This window comes from Myotis myotis, unplaced genomic scaffold, assembly GCF_014108235.1.
Source record: "Myotis myotis isolate mMyoMyo1 unplaced genomic scaffold, mMyoMyo1.p scaffold_m19_p_18, whole genome shotgun sequence".
In the NCBI taxonomy this organism is placed as follows: Eukaryota; Metazoa; Chordata; class Mammalia; order Chiroptera; family Vespertilionidae; genus Myotis; species Myotis myotis.
In genome coordinates, this window is record NW_023416322.1 from 16,211,447 (window position 1) to 16,225,092 (window position 13,646).

The following is a 13,646-nucleotide window of genomic DNA, read 5'->3' on the forward strand; positions in this document are numbered from 1 at the left end:
TATAAACAACAAACATTTATTTCTCACAGTTCTGGAGGCAGGAAGTCCAGCATCAGAGCACCAGCATGATCCAGTTGATAGCCAGAGCCTCCTCGCTGTGTCCTCACCAGGTGGAAGGAGCTAGGGAGCTCTCCGGAGCCTCCTTTATAAGGGCACTCATCCCATTCAGCAGGGCCCCGCCCTCCCATCGGAGCATACACTAACATTCGGACCATAGCAGAAGCCAGCAGCTATATCAAAGCTTAAGACAAAAATCATCAGAGGCTAAAACAACACAAAGAAAACGGAGCTATAGTTATGTGCTCACCAAGGAACGAAGAGCCCATGTCACTTAGAAAATGAGTTCTGTGGGGCTCCTTAAGCTGAAGGCAGAGATGCCAGCAACAGAAGGACGGGAGGGTTGTTCCACAATAGGAGGTCCCTGCAGAAGGTAGTCTAGATTGTTGAAGTCTAGTTGGCTACGAAAAGGATTATAAAATTTCCAGGAGGTTAGGCACTGTTCTTTTTAAGTCACAAGAGTGCAGACAATTTTACAGAGTTGTGAGGAAACGTTGTGCACAAGCTTAGGCCTTGGAAATTTTTCTTTTTTTAATCCTCACCCTAGGATATGTTTTACTGAAGAGAGAGAAAGAGGTCAGAGAAACATCAATCAGTTGCCTCCCATCTGGGGATTGAACCGCAACCTAGGTATGTGCCCTGACCGGGAATATGCTCCAACCAACTAGCCACACCGACCAGCAGGACAATGTTTTTTCTTTACCCCTTGAAAGAGAAGTGCACAGTGATGACTCCACAGGCTCTTACAAGGGGTGAAGCCCATTAGCCCAGCATCCTGGTAGGTGTGCACCGTGACGATGCTGCTCTACAGCTGAGGGAACAAGCTCAGACAGGCTGAGCACCCTCACCAACTCCACAAGCATTCACGGAGGAACGGTTCCCTGGACTTGCTCTTTCTCTAAAATGGCCCTGCCAAGTCTCGCTTCCCCTGAAGACAAAAATAAGATATTTTATTGCTTATTTAGGAAGTAGACATGTCATAGATGAGCAGTATGAGGTGGATATGAAGCTTTTGCACACACCACTTCTGGTCTCTAAAACCTGAATTTGTATCCCGAGTAAACAGCTTTCGTGCTCTCAGAATCAGCCAGGTCACCTGGGTTCACACCCAAGCTTTTATTCTGCCCTGCTGCTGCTACTGCCTATTCTACATCCAAGTACTTCCTGAATTACAGATTAGAAAAATAAAACTCCCGAAGTTTTAAAAGGTTAGAGATTGTTTTTGTTACATTATCTGAAGTTTCAACGACAGGATTCATGCACAATTTCATTGAAAGAGTTTATATTCATACTAGTAGATTCCTTTTTAGAGCCGTACTATATAAAATGAAACTTTGGTCAGCACATCTTGTCTTATAACATCATTTCTCAGACCTCCAGCATTACAACAGGCTAGTCTTTTGTTTAACAACCCTCCCTCCAGATCCAACGGCCAGAAGATAAAGCACACGAACTGTTCACCCTCATGTTGGTGTCTCTTTGTCTTGTCTCTGCCTCTATGCTCCAGGTGGGAGAGTTCCGAGCCCATGCTGCCGAGTGGACAGCCAATGTCACGGCTGAGTTCAAGGAAACCAGGAGGCGGCTGAGTGTGGAGATATATGACAAGTTCCAGCGCGCCACTTCCATTAAGCGGAAGCTCTCTGCAGAACTGGCTGGGAACCACCCCCAGGAGCTGACCCCTTGTAGGAGGACCCTGTCCGTGAACCACCTAGCCACCGAGAGGGATGCCTTGCCTCCCTTATTGAAAACTGAAAGCATCTATTTGAACGGACTGACGCCACACTGTGCAGGGGAGGAAATTGCCGTTATTGAAAACATTAAATAGCCCTCTCTTTGAAGAGCCTTAGGCATAGCCATAGGTGAGGACTTCTATATGCTCTTTAAGACTGTTGCTGGTAGCATTTTTAAAAATTGTGCATGAACTCCAAAAGGGGGAAAATAGATACACCCATCACGGTCATCTACCATCAAGAGAATTTGGAATTCCGAGCCAGCACTATCTTTTTGATGATGCTTGTACGGTCTATTTTCTTTGACCAGTGGAATAAAACAAGCAATGTCTGATGCCTTTCTGTGCCCAGACTGTTTTTCTCCCTTTTTCCTAATGTGCCATAAGGCTTCAGAATGAATTATAATTGTTTCTGGTCATAATGTAGCTTCGAGGGATGAGTCCTTAACTTTTCAGGGTCTACCTAACTGAGCCTAGATACGGACCATGTGTGGATGACAACGTTTCTTTTTGTAAATGGCAAGAAATTCTTATGCAGCCTTTTACCTAAGAAATTTTCTGTCAGTGCCTTATCTTATGAAGAAACAGAACCTCTCTAGTTAATATGTGGTTTCTCCTTCCCCGCCCCACCCCTAGGCTCACCTGCAGTCCTTTACCCCACGACTCCCATTTGAATGCCATTCCTTGCTGGAAACAGCGTGTAAAATGACTGAAGTGGTGATGCCCGAAGAAGGACTAGATGCCAAATTAGATGGATATTGAAGCAACACTCAGAAACCCTAGCGTAAAAGGCACTGCAGCAAAAGAGGTGCACAGATGGCCCCTCTGAGTATTTATTTGTCTCAGGTACCAGTGGTACATATACACAGTGTAATGATTACCAGGCCAGTAAATTTGGCTGTTCCCAGTCTCTTTTTTCCTGGCAGTATTTGGAATTTATCATTTATTAATAACTGCATTTTTAAAGGTGGAAGAAGAAAAATATATATCTATATATGTGATCTGACAGAAGAAAACTGTTAAAAACGGATATTATTGGAGGCAATTTAAGACAATTGATGTGAATTACTATTTTGATGAAGAGAGCAAAACAATGTGTTATGAGCACTTGCTAATAAACATTATACTGCCAGTATCGATTTGCTTTTTGGTGTATGAAAAGCTTGTATGATTTCTCTCATTGGGTGACATTTGCCAGACAAGGGGAGGCGAAGCAGCCGGCAGGGCTGGGCACAGGCCTGGCCTCCCCTGGGTGTATCTCTGGAGTGGTGACTGAAGTTGAAACTGGGATCACTGTGATTTTGCACAAGGAAAATGCAGATTGCAGGCATAATTCATCTCTGACATTAGAGAAAAGGCTGTTATAGCACAATTTAAATCTTGAGAGCTTTTTGTTTAGATAGGAAAGGCCAGTAATCCTTTTAGTTTCATTTCATAGCCTGTAACTTTTTGGATGTTTCCAAAATTCGGAAGAAATTCGGTAAAGGCACCCAATAGATTGCTACTCTTTCTTTTATTTTCATACTTAGATCTGCTGTACATTGTATATATAATTTTTGAAAATGCAGAAAGAAAATGATTTCCCTAAATATAATTGCAAAACATTTCTTTTACTATTGTGGGGGGCATATCTAAATAACTGGCATTCATATTAGAGTCTTAATAATAAACCCAGGATCTTTAAAAAAATCTTAATAGATGCTTATTTTCCAAAATTTAAATTTAAGCTACAAAATGTAAATATTCAGTTAATTTGTTAAAGGTACTTTTATAAACTTAAATTCTAACTGAAATTTTAGAAGGTCAGGCTCTTTGAGAAAGAAAGCTACACCCATTTCCTCAGTAACTGTTCTGAAAGTTCATATGGTGGACTGCACCATGTATAAACTGTGAATTGTATTGACAAATAAAGTTTGTAATTAAAGTCAGCATTTTCTGAGTCTCCTGCTTGCTGCTGAGAATTGAGATCTGATTCTGACTAAGTAGAACTGCAGGACGTTGCTTTCTATGCTGAGTGGCTCCTTTATTCAAAAATTTCTATATTTTTGATGCGGTATTACTACACTCACTAAATACATGCAGGATCTTCTTTAAAAAAATATTTCTATTGATTTCAGAGAGGAAGGGAGGGGGGAGAGATAGAAACATTGATGATGAGAGAGAATCATTGATCGGCTGCCTCCTTCATGCCCCCTAGTGGGGATAGAGCCTGCAACCCAGGCATGTGCCCTGACCAGCAATTGAACTGGTGACCTCTTGGTTCATGGGTCAACCCTTAACCACTGAGCCAACACTGGCCGGACACCCTTTAGTTTTATGTCCACTATTAGTTTTTCATTTTTTTAGGAGTAAGACAAAGTCCTTCACATGGCCTTCCTTTCGTCTACTTTATGCCATCCTTTCCAGACTCATCTTGTATTGCTCTCCAGCGCCTCTGTATAGCGGTCCCACTGGATTTCTCATTTATCACAAGGTTATGCTGATGCTTTGTATGGAATACTTGTTCTCCTTTTGCTCCTCAGCCTTTTTCACTTAAACTCCTACTTATCCTTCAGAACCCAGCTCAAGTGTCACTTTCTCTGATAAGCCATCCCTGATATAAATTCAGGTACCTTTATAATATTCTTTTAAAAAACTCTGCTCCTTTCCTTAGGTCACGATTAGATGTTCATCACTCTCCTTATTTGATTTTTTTCTGTCTTTCCCACTAGAATATAATTCATTGGTTTTAATTTACTAAGTTATTTCCAGATACTAGCAAAATACATATAGTACATGATCAAAAAATACTTGATGAACAAAGGAATGAAGATGAAAACAGGGATTTAAATATTGTGACCATCTGAAGAATTCTTGTGTATGCATATCCCAAATTTTCTCTGTTCCACAAACATTTATCTGTCCTCTTCTACTGGCTTAGTAGTAAATAGGATACAAACAGCAATTATTTCTCCTATTAGCTGACCAAAAAAGTCAAAGCCAATTCTTTAACTAGACATACTTGCAGTTTGTCATTATATACTCTTACTCCTTATGAGCAAGGGTTTCATTATTTTTTACTTCCAACTTTTGGCTCACAATATATACTATCAGAGCTTTTCAAGCATAATCTAATCTTGAAAATCTGTTTAGAAATTAATTGCAAAACAAATTTGCCAATAGTACTAAATGTATGTCTTTTATTAGTAAAGAGCAAAATGCACATTTATTATCCTTGCCAAATAAAATTTAGCTTTTTCACGCTTAAAACAAATTTATAAGAGTCTGGGAAGAAATCCATTATTAGGCACATTTTGAATTGTATCCAACAGAGAATGTTAGTCACTTACATGGCATAATTTTGAAATTAACTCATAGAATAAACATTGGTTTTCATTTAGTTGATTCCTGACTTTGTAGCTAGTATCCCTTTCACACTATCCCATTAATACTGAGTAATATGTAGATGATTTGTATTATACTGTTTTGAAAACACTTTACACTTTAAAATATTATGGCATTAGACTGTTTTAGGCTGTTTCTGTATTTTTATTTAAAAAATTAAATAAGCCCGGCTAGTATGCTCAGTGGGTAGAGGATGGCCTGCTGACTGAAGGGTCCTGAGTTCGATTCCGGTCAAGGGCACATACCTCGTTTGCAGGTTCCCCAGCCCTGGTGGGGGAGTGTGCGAGAGGCAACCAATCGATGTGTTTCTCTCACATCAATGTTTCTCTGTCTTTCCCTTTCCCTTCCACTCCCTCTAAAAATCACTAGAAAAATATCCTCAGGGTAGTATTTATAACAACAAAATTTTTTTTAAACAGGCATCTGTAAGTGGTAATGTCTGGTCCATATTCAAATTTTATCATGCCCAAATATTTCAGAGTTACATCTAACGAACCCATCTTGTTTCTCAGTCAGGTGCACCAACTCGGGGTTTCTACATGCATTGAGAAAGTTGACTTTAATATTGCCACGGCCTAGATATATACAAGCAGATTAGCCAAGTGTATGAGTCTCTTGAATGATTACATTGTATGTGCAAACAAACGGTTTACTAAGTCAGTATTTTTAAGAGCCTTTAATGTGCCAATCACTAGATATACTCAGCCAAATAAACATCTGCTGTCAAGGAGATGGCAGGCATGGGTGGGGCAGTGACGTGCAGCACACATGGAGTCTGCTAACTGCAGGGAGCCCTGAACAAAAGGCTCTGGCCTTTTTATGGACAGGAGGCTGAGGCAGAAAGAAAAGGGGGAGGGGCTAGCAGCAGAAAGCTGCTGAGTCAGGGAGGAGAAAAGTGCCTCAATAGGCCCTAGTAAGGAGGCCTCCAAGTGCTAGCACCTGTGGCTAAGCTCTAGCCTGCAACTCCATCCAGAAAATCCCAGCATGTCGACTGTGGGAAGGGCAGTTTCCCCCATGATACCAATTTCCCTCATGACATTGCATATGGGTGGGCCTGAAAGATCATGTATAGCTCTTGGCCTGTAATGATCTCCAACTTTAAAATAGGGAATAATGTGGATGGATTGGTGCTTTTAGATTTATCACTCTGGCAAAAGTGTGGAATAGGTGCCGAGGGGAAAGCTGAGATGCATGGCAGAAAGTCAGGGGACCTGTGGGGTCCCTGAGAGAGGAATTTCAGTCTGAACCATACCAGGGCACTGGATGGATGCTGGGGCCTTTTGTTAGCATTAGGGGCATGGGCTACAGAAAAAAAAGGAGAAAGTTTGAAGGGGAGATTGATACTTTGAATTTAAGACACCTATGGAGTCACCCAAGTGAAAACCCTCAATGGGCAATTAGAATACTCAAATGCACTCAGGCCAGGAATCCCCTGTAGGGAAATGAATGTGGGAATTACTGACATTAGAAGTCTGCACATTAATAATGACAAAGTGAAGTCTTCACAGTCAATGTTGATAATAATATTCTAAACGTTAATGCAGCCCTGGCCAAGTGGCTCAGTTGGTTGGAGCATCATTTTGTACACCAAAAGGTGGCTGGTTTGATTCCCAGTCAGGACACATATATAAGTACTGCAGGTTCGATCCCTGGGTACGGTGGCAATTGATCTATGTTTCTCTCTTACATTGATGTTTCTCTCTCTCTAAAATCGATTATACACACACACACACACACACACACACACACACACACACACACACACACACAGTGTCCCCAAAAATGTATACACATTATAAAGGCAGTGTGTATTAAAATACATTTCATTGTATACACATTATAAAGGCAGTGTTCATTAAAATACATTTCATTTTCAAAATGTAATAGAATCTAAAGCTATCAGCTGTGTATACATTTTTTGGGACCCCCCCATGGCTCTTAGTTTCTAGGCAGCCAAAGTGAAAAGTGAAACTTTTTCAATTTAGCCCAAAATTTGTTCAAACTAAGGAAATGAAACCAAAGAATGAGGAGAAGTAGGTAAGTTGCCTGCAGTTCCTTCTGAATGGACTTGAATTCAAGCACTAGAGAGCTCCCATGATTAGATTAAATGGAATCAAAGCCATTTTTGACATTGTGGTCTGAAATTCTTACAGTGTCCATCTGTGGGCAACCATCATAACCAGGGGAAGTGGTTAGCTAGTAAGCAGTTCCATCTGCTATGCTTGCCACAACCCTGCATTAGCTAAGTCTGCATTTTGGGGGTCAGTGGCCTAAGAACAAGCCTTTCTGAAAACCCTTTTACCCTGAGATTCCTGTAAATCCTCTTTGAGCCTTTCTCCCCCTAGTTCCCTGAAGAAGCTTCCTGCAATAAGGTAGTCAATAGGTCCTATTCTCATCCAAATCCAAATAGCAATTTCCTGCAGTAAAATGAGGCTGAGTTTCCATGGAGGAATTAAGTACATTTCCTATTAATTTGTGAATGCCCTCCACATGGCAAGGCTGAATTAGAAAAGCTTAACATTTATAGTTTGAAAATTTCTTGCGATGGGCAGTGGAACATGACCAGCATTACAATGAGGGACTCTAATTGCCATGAGTTATTTTGGCAACGGCTCTTTGCAGAAAAATATCTATTTAATCAAATCTTGATAATTTTCTGCCAATTAGGTGTAGCAATGCCCTCTGCACACTGCAGGAAATGCTCCGAAGATCAAAGATTTGGAAATGCTTTTCACTTCGGTGCACCACTCAGTCTAGTGCATCTGGGCTTTTCCAAATTTCTCTAAATTGACTGCTCTGAAATTGTTACGTAACCAAGTGAATCTGATCTCTTGTTAACATGACTGTGAAGAATCAAAGCTCTATATCAGTCTTTCCCAAAAGTATTTAGTGAAACACTACCCGTCAGGATTCTTTGGGGGCAGGAGGGGGAGGGGAAGAATGTTTTGTGGTAAAAAAAACAAAACAAACCAAAAAGGGATACATCATAGAGTATATCCAACTCACTTAAAGATCCACAACTAACATCAGTAAACTATAAAGGCTTTGAGAAGTCCTATTGTTGATAGGTAATTACCCCCAAACTTAGCAACCTAAAACAAACATTTGTTATCTCATCAAGTTTCTAAAGACAAGGAATGACTTACCTGCCTTGCATAGACTGGCTCAGGGTCTTTCAAGAGGTTGCAGTCAAGCTGCTGGCTGGGGCTGCAGTTATATAAAGGCTTGGCTGGCGTAGGGGAATCTGTTTCAAAGATGACTCCATCACATGGCTGTTGGCAGGAGGAATCAGTTCTTCAGGACATACACCTACCTCTCTACAGCACTGCTGAGTGTCCTCATAACACGGCAGCTCACTTCCCAAAGAATGGGTAGCCTGAGAAAGAGAGCAAGCAGGAAGCTACAGTGCTATTTTTGGACATATTTTGAACCATCACAAATGGTTTTAATCCATCAGTTTCTTTACTTGATCACAGAAGCTTTGAGCATAATACCTATTACCATAGCTAATAATCCTGTAGAATGAAACATAATTGGGGAATTGCTATGTTATACTCTTTTTATTTCCCCTCGAGGAACCTCTGGACAGCATTCCCTGGGACAATTGTTGAGGAATTATAAGTATATGAATCTTCAAAATGAAAGCAGAAGGCTATATATGCACAGATCTGTTAGACACCAATTCTCATGATTAAACCAACTGGACGTCATTGCATATTTAAGAAAATCATTTTTGGTTTCAGGTAGAAGTTCAAGCTTTTCACAATGTGAACTAATAAAATAATTCTTGGCCCAGCCGGCATGGCTCAGTGGTTGAGCATCAACCTATGAACCAGGAGGTTACAGTTCGATTCCTGGTCGGGACACATGCCTGGGCTGCGGGTTAAGTCCCCAGTGAGAGGCATGCAGGAGGCAGCAGCTAATCAATGATTCTCTCATCATTGATGTGTCTGTCTCTCTCTCCGACTTCCTTCCTCTCTGAAATCAATGAAAATATATTAAAAAGTTTTTGGACAGATCTTCTCAGATAGTTCATAACCATTATACGTACTTAAAAAATGTAAATCTCTAAAAAGAAAGGAAAACTGGTCATTAGAGGTATAGCTTATATTGATTTCCCATAAGTGAAATGCATTCTGCCTTGCTCAATATTTAAGTATGACTTTCTTACATGCTATATGCATATACTTTATCATCAGGAAATATTTTCTATGACTAGATATACAATTCTAAAAAGATCTACAACTCCTTTTTGTCCAATGTAAAAAAACAAGGGTGTGTCAATTGTACTATGAGAGGTTGGTATGCACCTTAAACATAAACTCTGACAAATGTGCAGAGCCAGATATTATAGTGTTAAATGCTTCTCTAGCTTTCAGGTGAAATTGTGACAGTTGCTCTTAGCAGAGAAAACACATCAAGAATGGTGTTTAAGTTTTGTTTGGGTGAGTTTGCTCAGATGGGCAAGGCATAGTGATAATGACAATGTAAATGCCAGGGAGTTGCCCTCTGTTTCATGGGCACAGTCTAGAATTCTTGGCCAGTCATTTTAAAGATATTTGCTTGAAATAATTAAGAAATTATGTGAATAATGTGGATAGCTCAATAAAAACCACAAGTCAAAATAAGTCATAACTGGATTGAGTAAGACAAAAGAATTAACCATATATATATATATATATATATATATATATCTCAAATTTTATTTTAAAGAATCTATAAATTCATCATCCCATATTCCAATATATATATAATGTACCAAATTTTACCATAGATTTAAACCGACTGCTCCACTCACATTTTACCATCCCAGAATCCCAGAACCTCATATTAATGCCATTCTCATTTACCTGAAAACAGATAAATCTTTCTTTTGCTGGATGTCACACATTAAGTTCTATGGAAAATATTATAAAGAATCAGATCTAGTCTGGCTGGTGTGGCGCAGTGTTTGACATATCAACCAGGAGGTCACGGTTCAATTCCCAGTCAGGACATATGCCCTGATTATGGGCTCCATCCCTAGTGAGGGGTGTGCAGGAGGCAGCCAATCAATGATTCTCTCATCATTGATGTTTCAATATCTATCTCCCTCTCCCTTTCTCTGTCAAATCAATAAAAAAAAGGAATCAGATATAGTCTAGTATCACTTTAAAAATAATACATACCAGTTTTTAATTGGAATTTCATTAAGATATATACCAAAAAAAGAATGCAAGACATAAAACAATGGATGTCAAGAAACTGCTAGATTTGGAGGAGGTCAGATCTCTTTCATCTTCAGATTCACAGAAGACCGATGGAAGAACTAATACATGCGATATAACCAGTAAGGGTAATGAGATTTTTATATTAAGGAGGAGGTGAAACTATTTGGAGTCATTTTATTGCTCTTCCTCTTTCCTCCAATCAAATATGAAAATGAGGTTAGATGTACAAGAGATTATCTGGGGAGATACTGGTAATAGTTTCCTAAGGTTCCCATAACAAAGTATCACATACTTGGTGGCTTAAAACAACATAAATGTATTGTCTCACAATTCTGGAGGCAAGAAGCTTGAAATCAAGGTGTTGGCAGGGCCATGCTGCCTGCAAGGCCTCTAGGGAAAAATCCTTTCACATCCCCTCCAGCTCCTGGTAAACCAAGGTGCTCCTTGGTTTGTGGTATAATAACTCCAATCTCTGTCTCTGTCTTCACCTGACTGCCTTCCAAATTGCTCTTCTTATAAAGGATAGCGGTGTCCTATTGGGTCAAGAATTTACGCTAATGATCTTATCCTAACTTGATTACATTTGCAAAGACCCAATTTCTAAATAAAGTCACATTTATGGATGCTAGGGGTTAGAACTTCAACATTTCTTTTGAGTGGAAACCATTAACGCTCTAACAATACTTATATCAACTATGGTTGTTGGCATCAATTCAATGCCAACAGGAGTACCCAATTGGGGGTGTGGTGAAGAATGAAACTTTATTCAGTGTAGACACTCAATTGTGAAGCAGCATGGCTGTGACATCAGCATGGCTGTGACATCAGCATGGCTGTGACATCAGCATGGCTGTGACATCAGCATGGCTGTGACATCAGCATGGCTGTGACATCAGCATGGCTGTGACATCAGCATGGCTGTGGCATCAGCATGGCTGTGGCATCAGCATGGCTGTGACATCAGCATGGCTGTGGCATCAGCATGGCTGTGGCATCAGCATGGCTGTGACATCAGCATGGCTGTGACATCAGCATGGCTGTGACATCAGCATGGCTGTGACATCAGCATGGCTGTGACATCAGCATGGCTGTGACATCAGCATGGCTGTGGCATCAGCATGGCTGTGGCATCAGCATGGCTGTGACATCAGCATGGCTGTGACATCAGCATGGCTGTGACATCAGCATGGCTGTGACATCAGCATGGCTGTGACATCAGCATGGCTGTGACATCAGCATGGCTGTGACATCAGCATGGCTGTGACATCAGCATGGCTGTGACATCAGCATGGCTGTGACATCAGCATGGCTGTGACATCAGCATGGCTGTGACATCAGCATGGCTGTGACATCAGCATGGCTGTGACATCAGCATGGCTGTGGCACAGCTAGTATTACAGGTCAATTATGAAACAGCAGTGTTGTGGAACAGCATAGCTGTGAGGTGGCCCTGAGATGAGGGAGCCCTGGGGCAAGGTTCCTCTCCTGCTAGACAACTCTGCTCTGCTGAGATGTCTTTGATGTTCTAGCGCCAGGGGTGGGCAAACTTTTTTACTCGAGGGCCACAGTGGGTTCTTAAACTGGACCGGAGGGCCGGAACAAAAGCATGGATGGAGTGTTTGTGTGAACTAATATGAATTCAAAGTAAACATCATTACATAAAAGGGTACGGTCTTTTTTTTCAATAGTTTTATTCATTTCAAACGGGCCGGATCCGGCCCGCGGGCCATAGTTTGCCCATGGCTGTAGCCCATAAACACAGTCTTTAGTTTTTGATGGAATGGTAAAGTGTGCCCCCTGAGCCACAGGGGAGCTAACTTATTTAGAGAGAAGACCCTGCCCTCACCCCTGATTGGTTGTCCTTATGCAAATGCGCACTCCAAATCCTTGTAGCTTTGTTGGCCAAAAAACAGTGTCCTGAGTGGTCATAATGAAGCTACTCTGATTGGTGGGTGAAAATGCTAATGGTGGGGAGGGAATACAGCTGCATTGCTCTGATTGGATAGGGAAAGTGTCAATCCTATGGAACACAGTGAAAGCAGTCCTGAGAGGGAAGTGCATAGCTCTACAGGCCTACCTAAAAAAACAAACAAAACAAAACAAGAAAAACTGGTAATAAATTATCTAACCCTACAACTTAAAGAATTAGAAAGAAAGCAACAAGAAAAGCCCAGAGTAAGCAGAAGGAAGTAATAAAGATCAGAGGGGAAATAAATGATATAGAGACCAAAAAAACAATACAAAAGATCAATAAAATCAAGAGCTAGTTCTTTGAAAAGATGAACAAGATTGATGAACCTCTAGTCAGGCTCACCAAGAAACAAAGAGAGAGGACCCAAATAAACAAAAGTAGAAATGACAGAGGTAAAGTAACAACCAACCCCACAGACATACAAAGGATTGTAAAAGAATACTACGAATAATTCTACTCCAACAAACCGAACAACATAGATGAAATGGACATATTTTGAAAAAAATACAATATTCCAAAACTCAATCAGGAAGAATAAAAAAACCTGAATAGACAGATAACTACTGATGAGATTGAAGCAGTAATAAAATAAAAAACTTCCAGCAAACAAAAGCCCTGGTCCAGTTGGCTTCACAGGGAAGTTTTTGCAGACATTCAAAGAAGAACTAAAACCTATCCTCCTCAGGCTATTCCAAAAAATTCAAGAGGAAGGCACACTTCCAAGCTCTTTCTATGAAGCCAGCATTACCCTAGTCCCAAAACCAGATAAAGACACTACAAAGATAGAGAATTACAGGCCAATATTCCTGATGAACACAGATGCTAAAATCCTCAACAAAATTCTGCAAATGGGATCCAGCATTACATTAAAAAGTTCATACACATAACCAAGTGGGATTTATTCTGGGGATGCAAAGCTGGTACAATATCCACAAATCAATAAACGTTATACATCACATAAACAAATTGAGAGATAAAAATCACATAATCATATCAATTGATGCAGAAAAAGCATGACAAAATCTAGCACCCTTTCTTGATAAAAACTCTCAGCAAGTGGGAATGAGGGGTCATATCACAACATAATAAAAGCCTTATATGACAAACCTACAGCCAACATCATACTCAATGGGCAAAAACTAAAACCATTTCCCCTAGGAACAGGAACAAGACAGGGATGCCCACTTTCACTACTCCTGTTTGACATAGTACTAGAAGTGCTAGCTATAGTGATCAGACAAGAAGAAATAAAAGGCATCCAAATTGTAAAAGAAGAAGTAAAACTGTCATTATT

The 13,646-nt window shown here is 40.4% G+C and overlaps 1 protein-coding gene across 3 annotated transcripts in view; it reads left to right on the plus strand.

The window, feature by feature from the left end:
- KCNK2 (potassium two pore domain channel subfamily K member 2) overlaps positions 1-2,921 on the plus strand; it is a 95,144-nt gene extending 92,223 nt beyond the window's left edge. For 2 of the 3 annotated variants that reach the window (XM_036344571.1, XM_036344569.1), the window contains exon 7: positions 1,565-2,921. In XM_036344571.1, coding sequence (XP_036200464.1) covers positions 1,565-1,882 — 318 coding nt within the window. In that variant the 3' untranslated portion in view covers positions 1,883-2,921. The remainder of the gene's footprint in view (positions 1-1,564) is intronic. The other variant, XM_036344570.1, reaches the window with a different exon arrangement.
- The last annotated feature ends 10,725 nt before the right edge of the window (positions 2,922-13,646 follow it).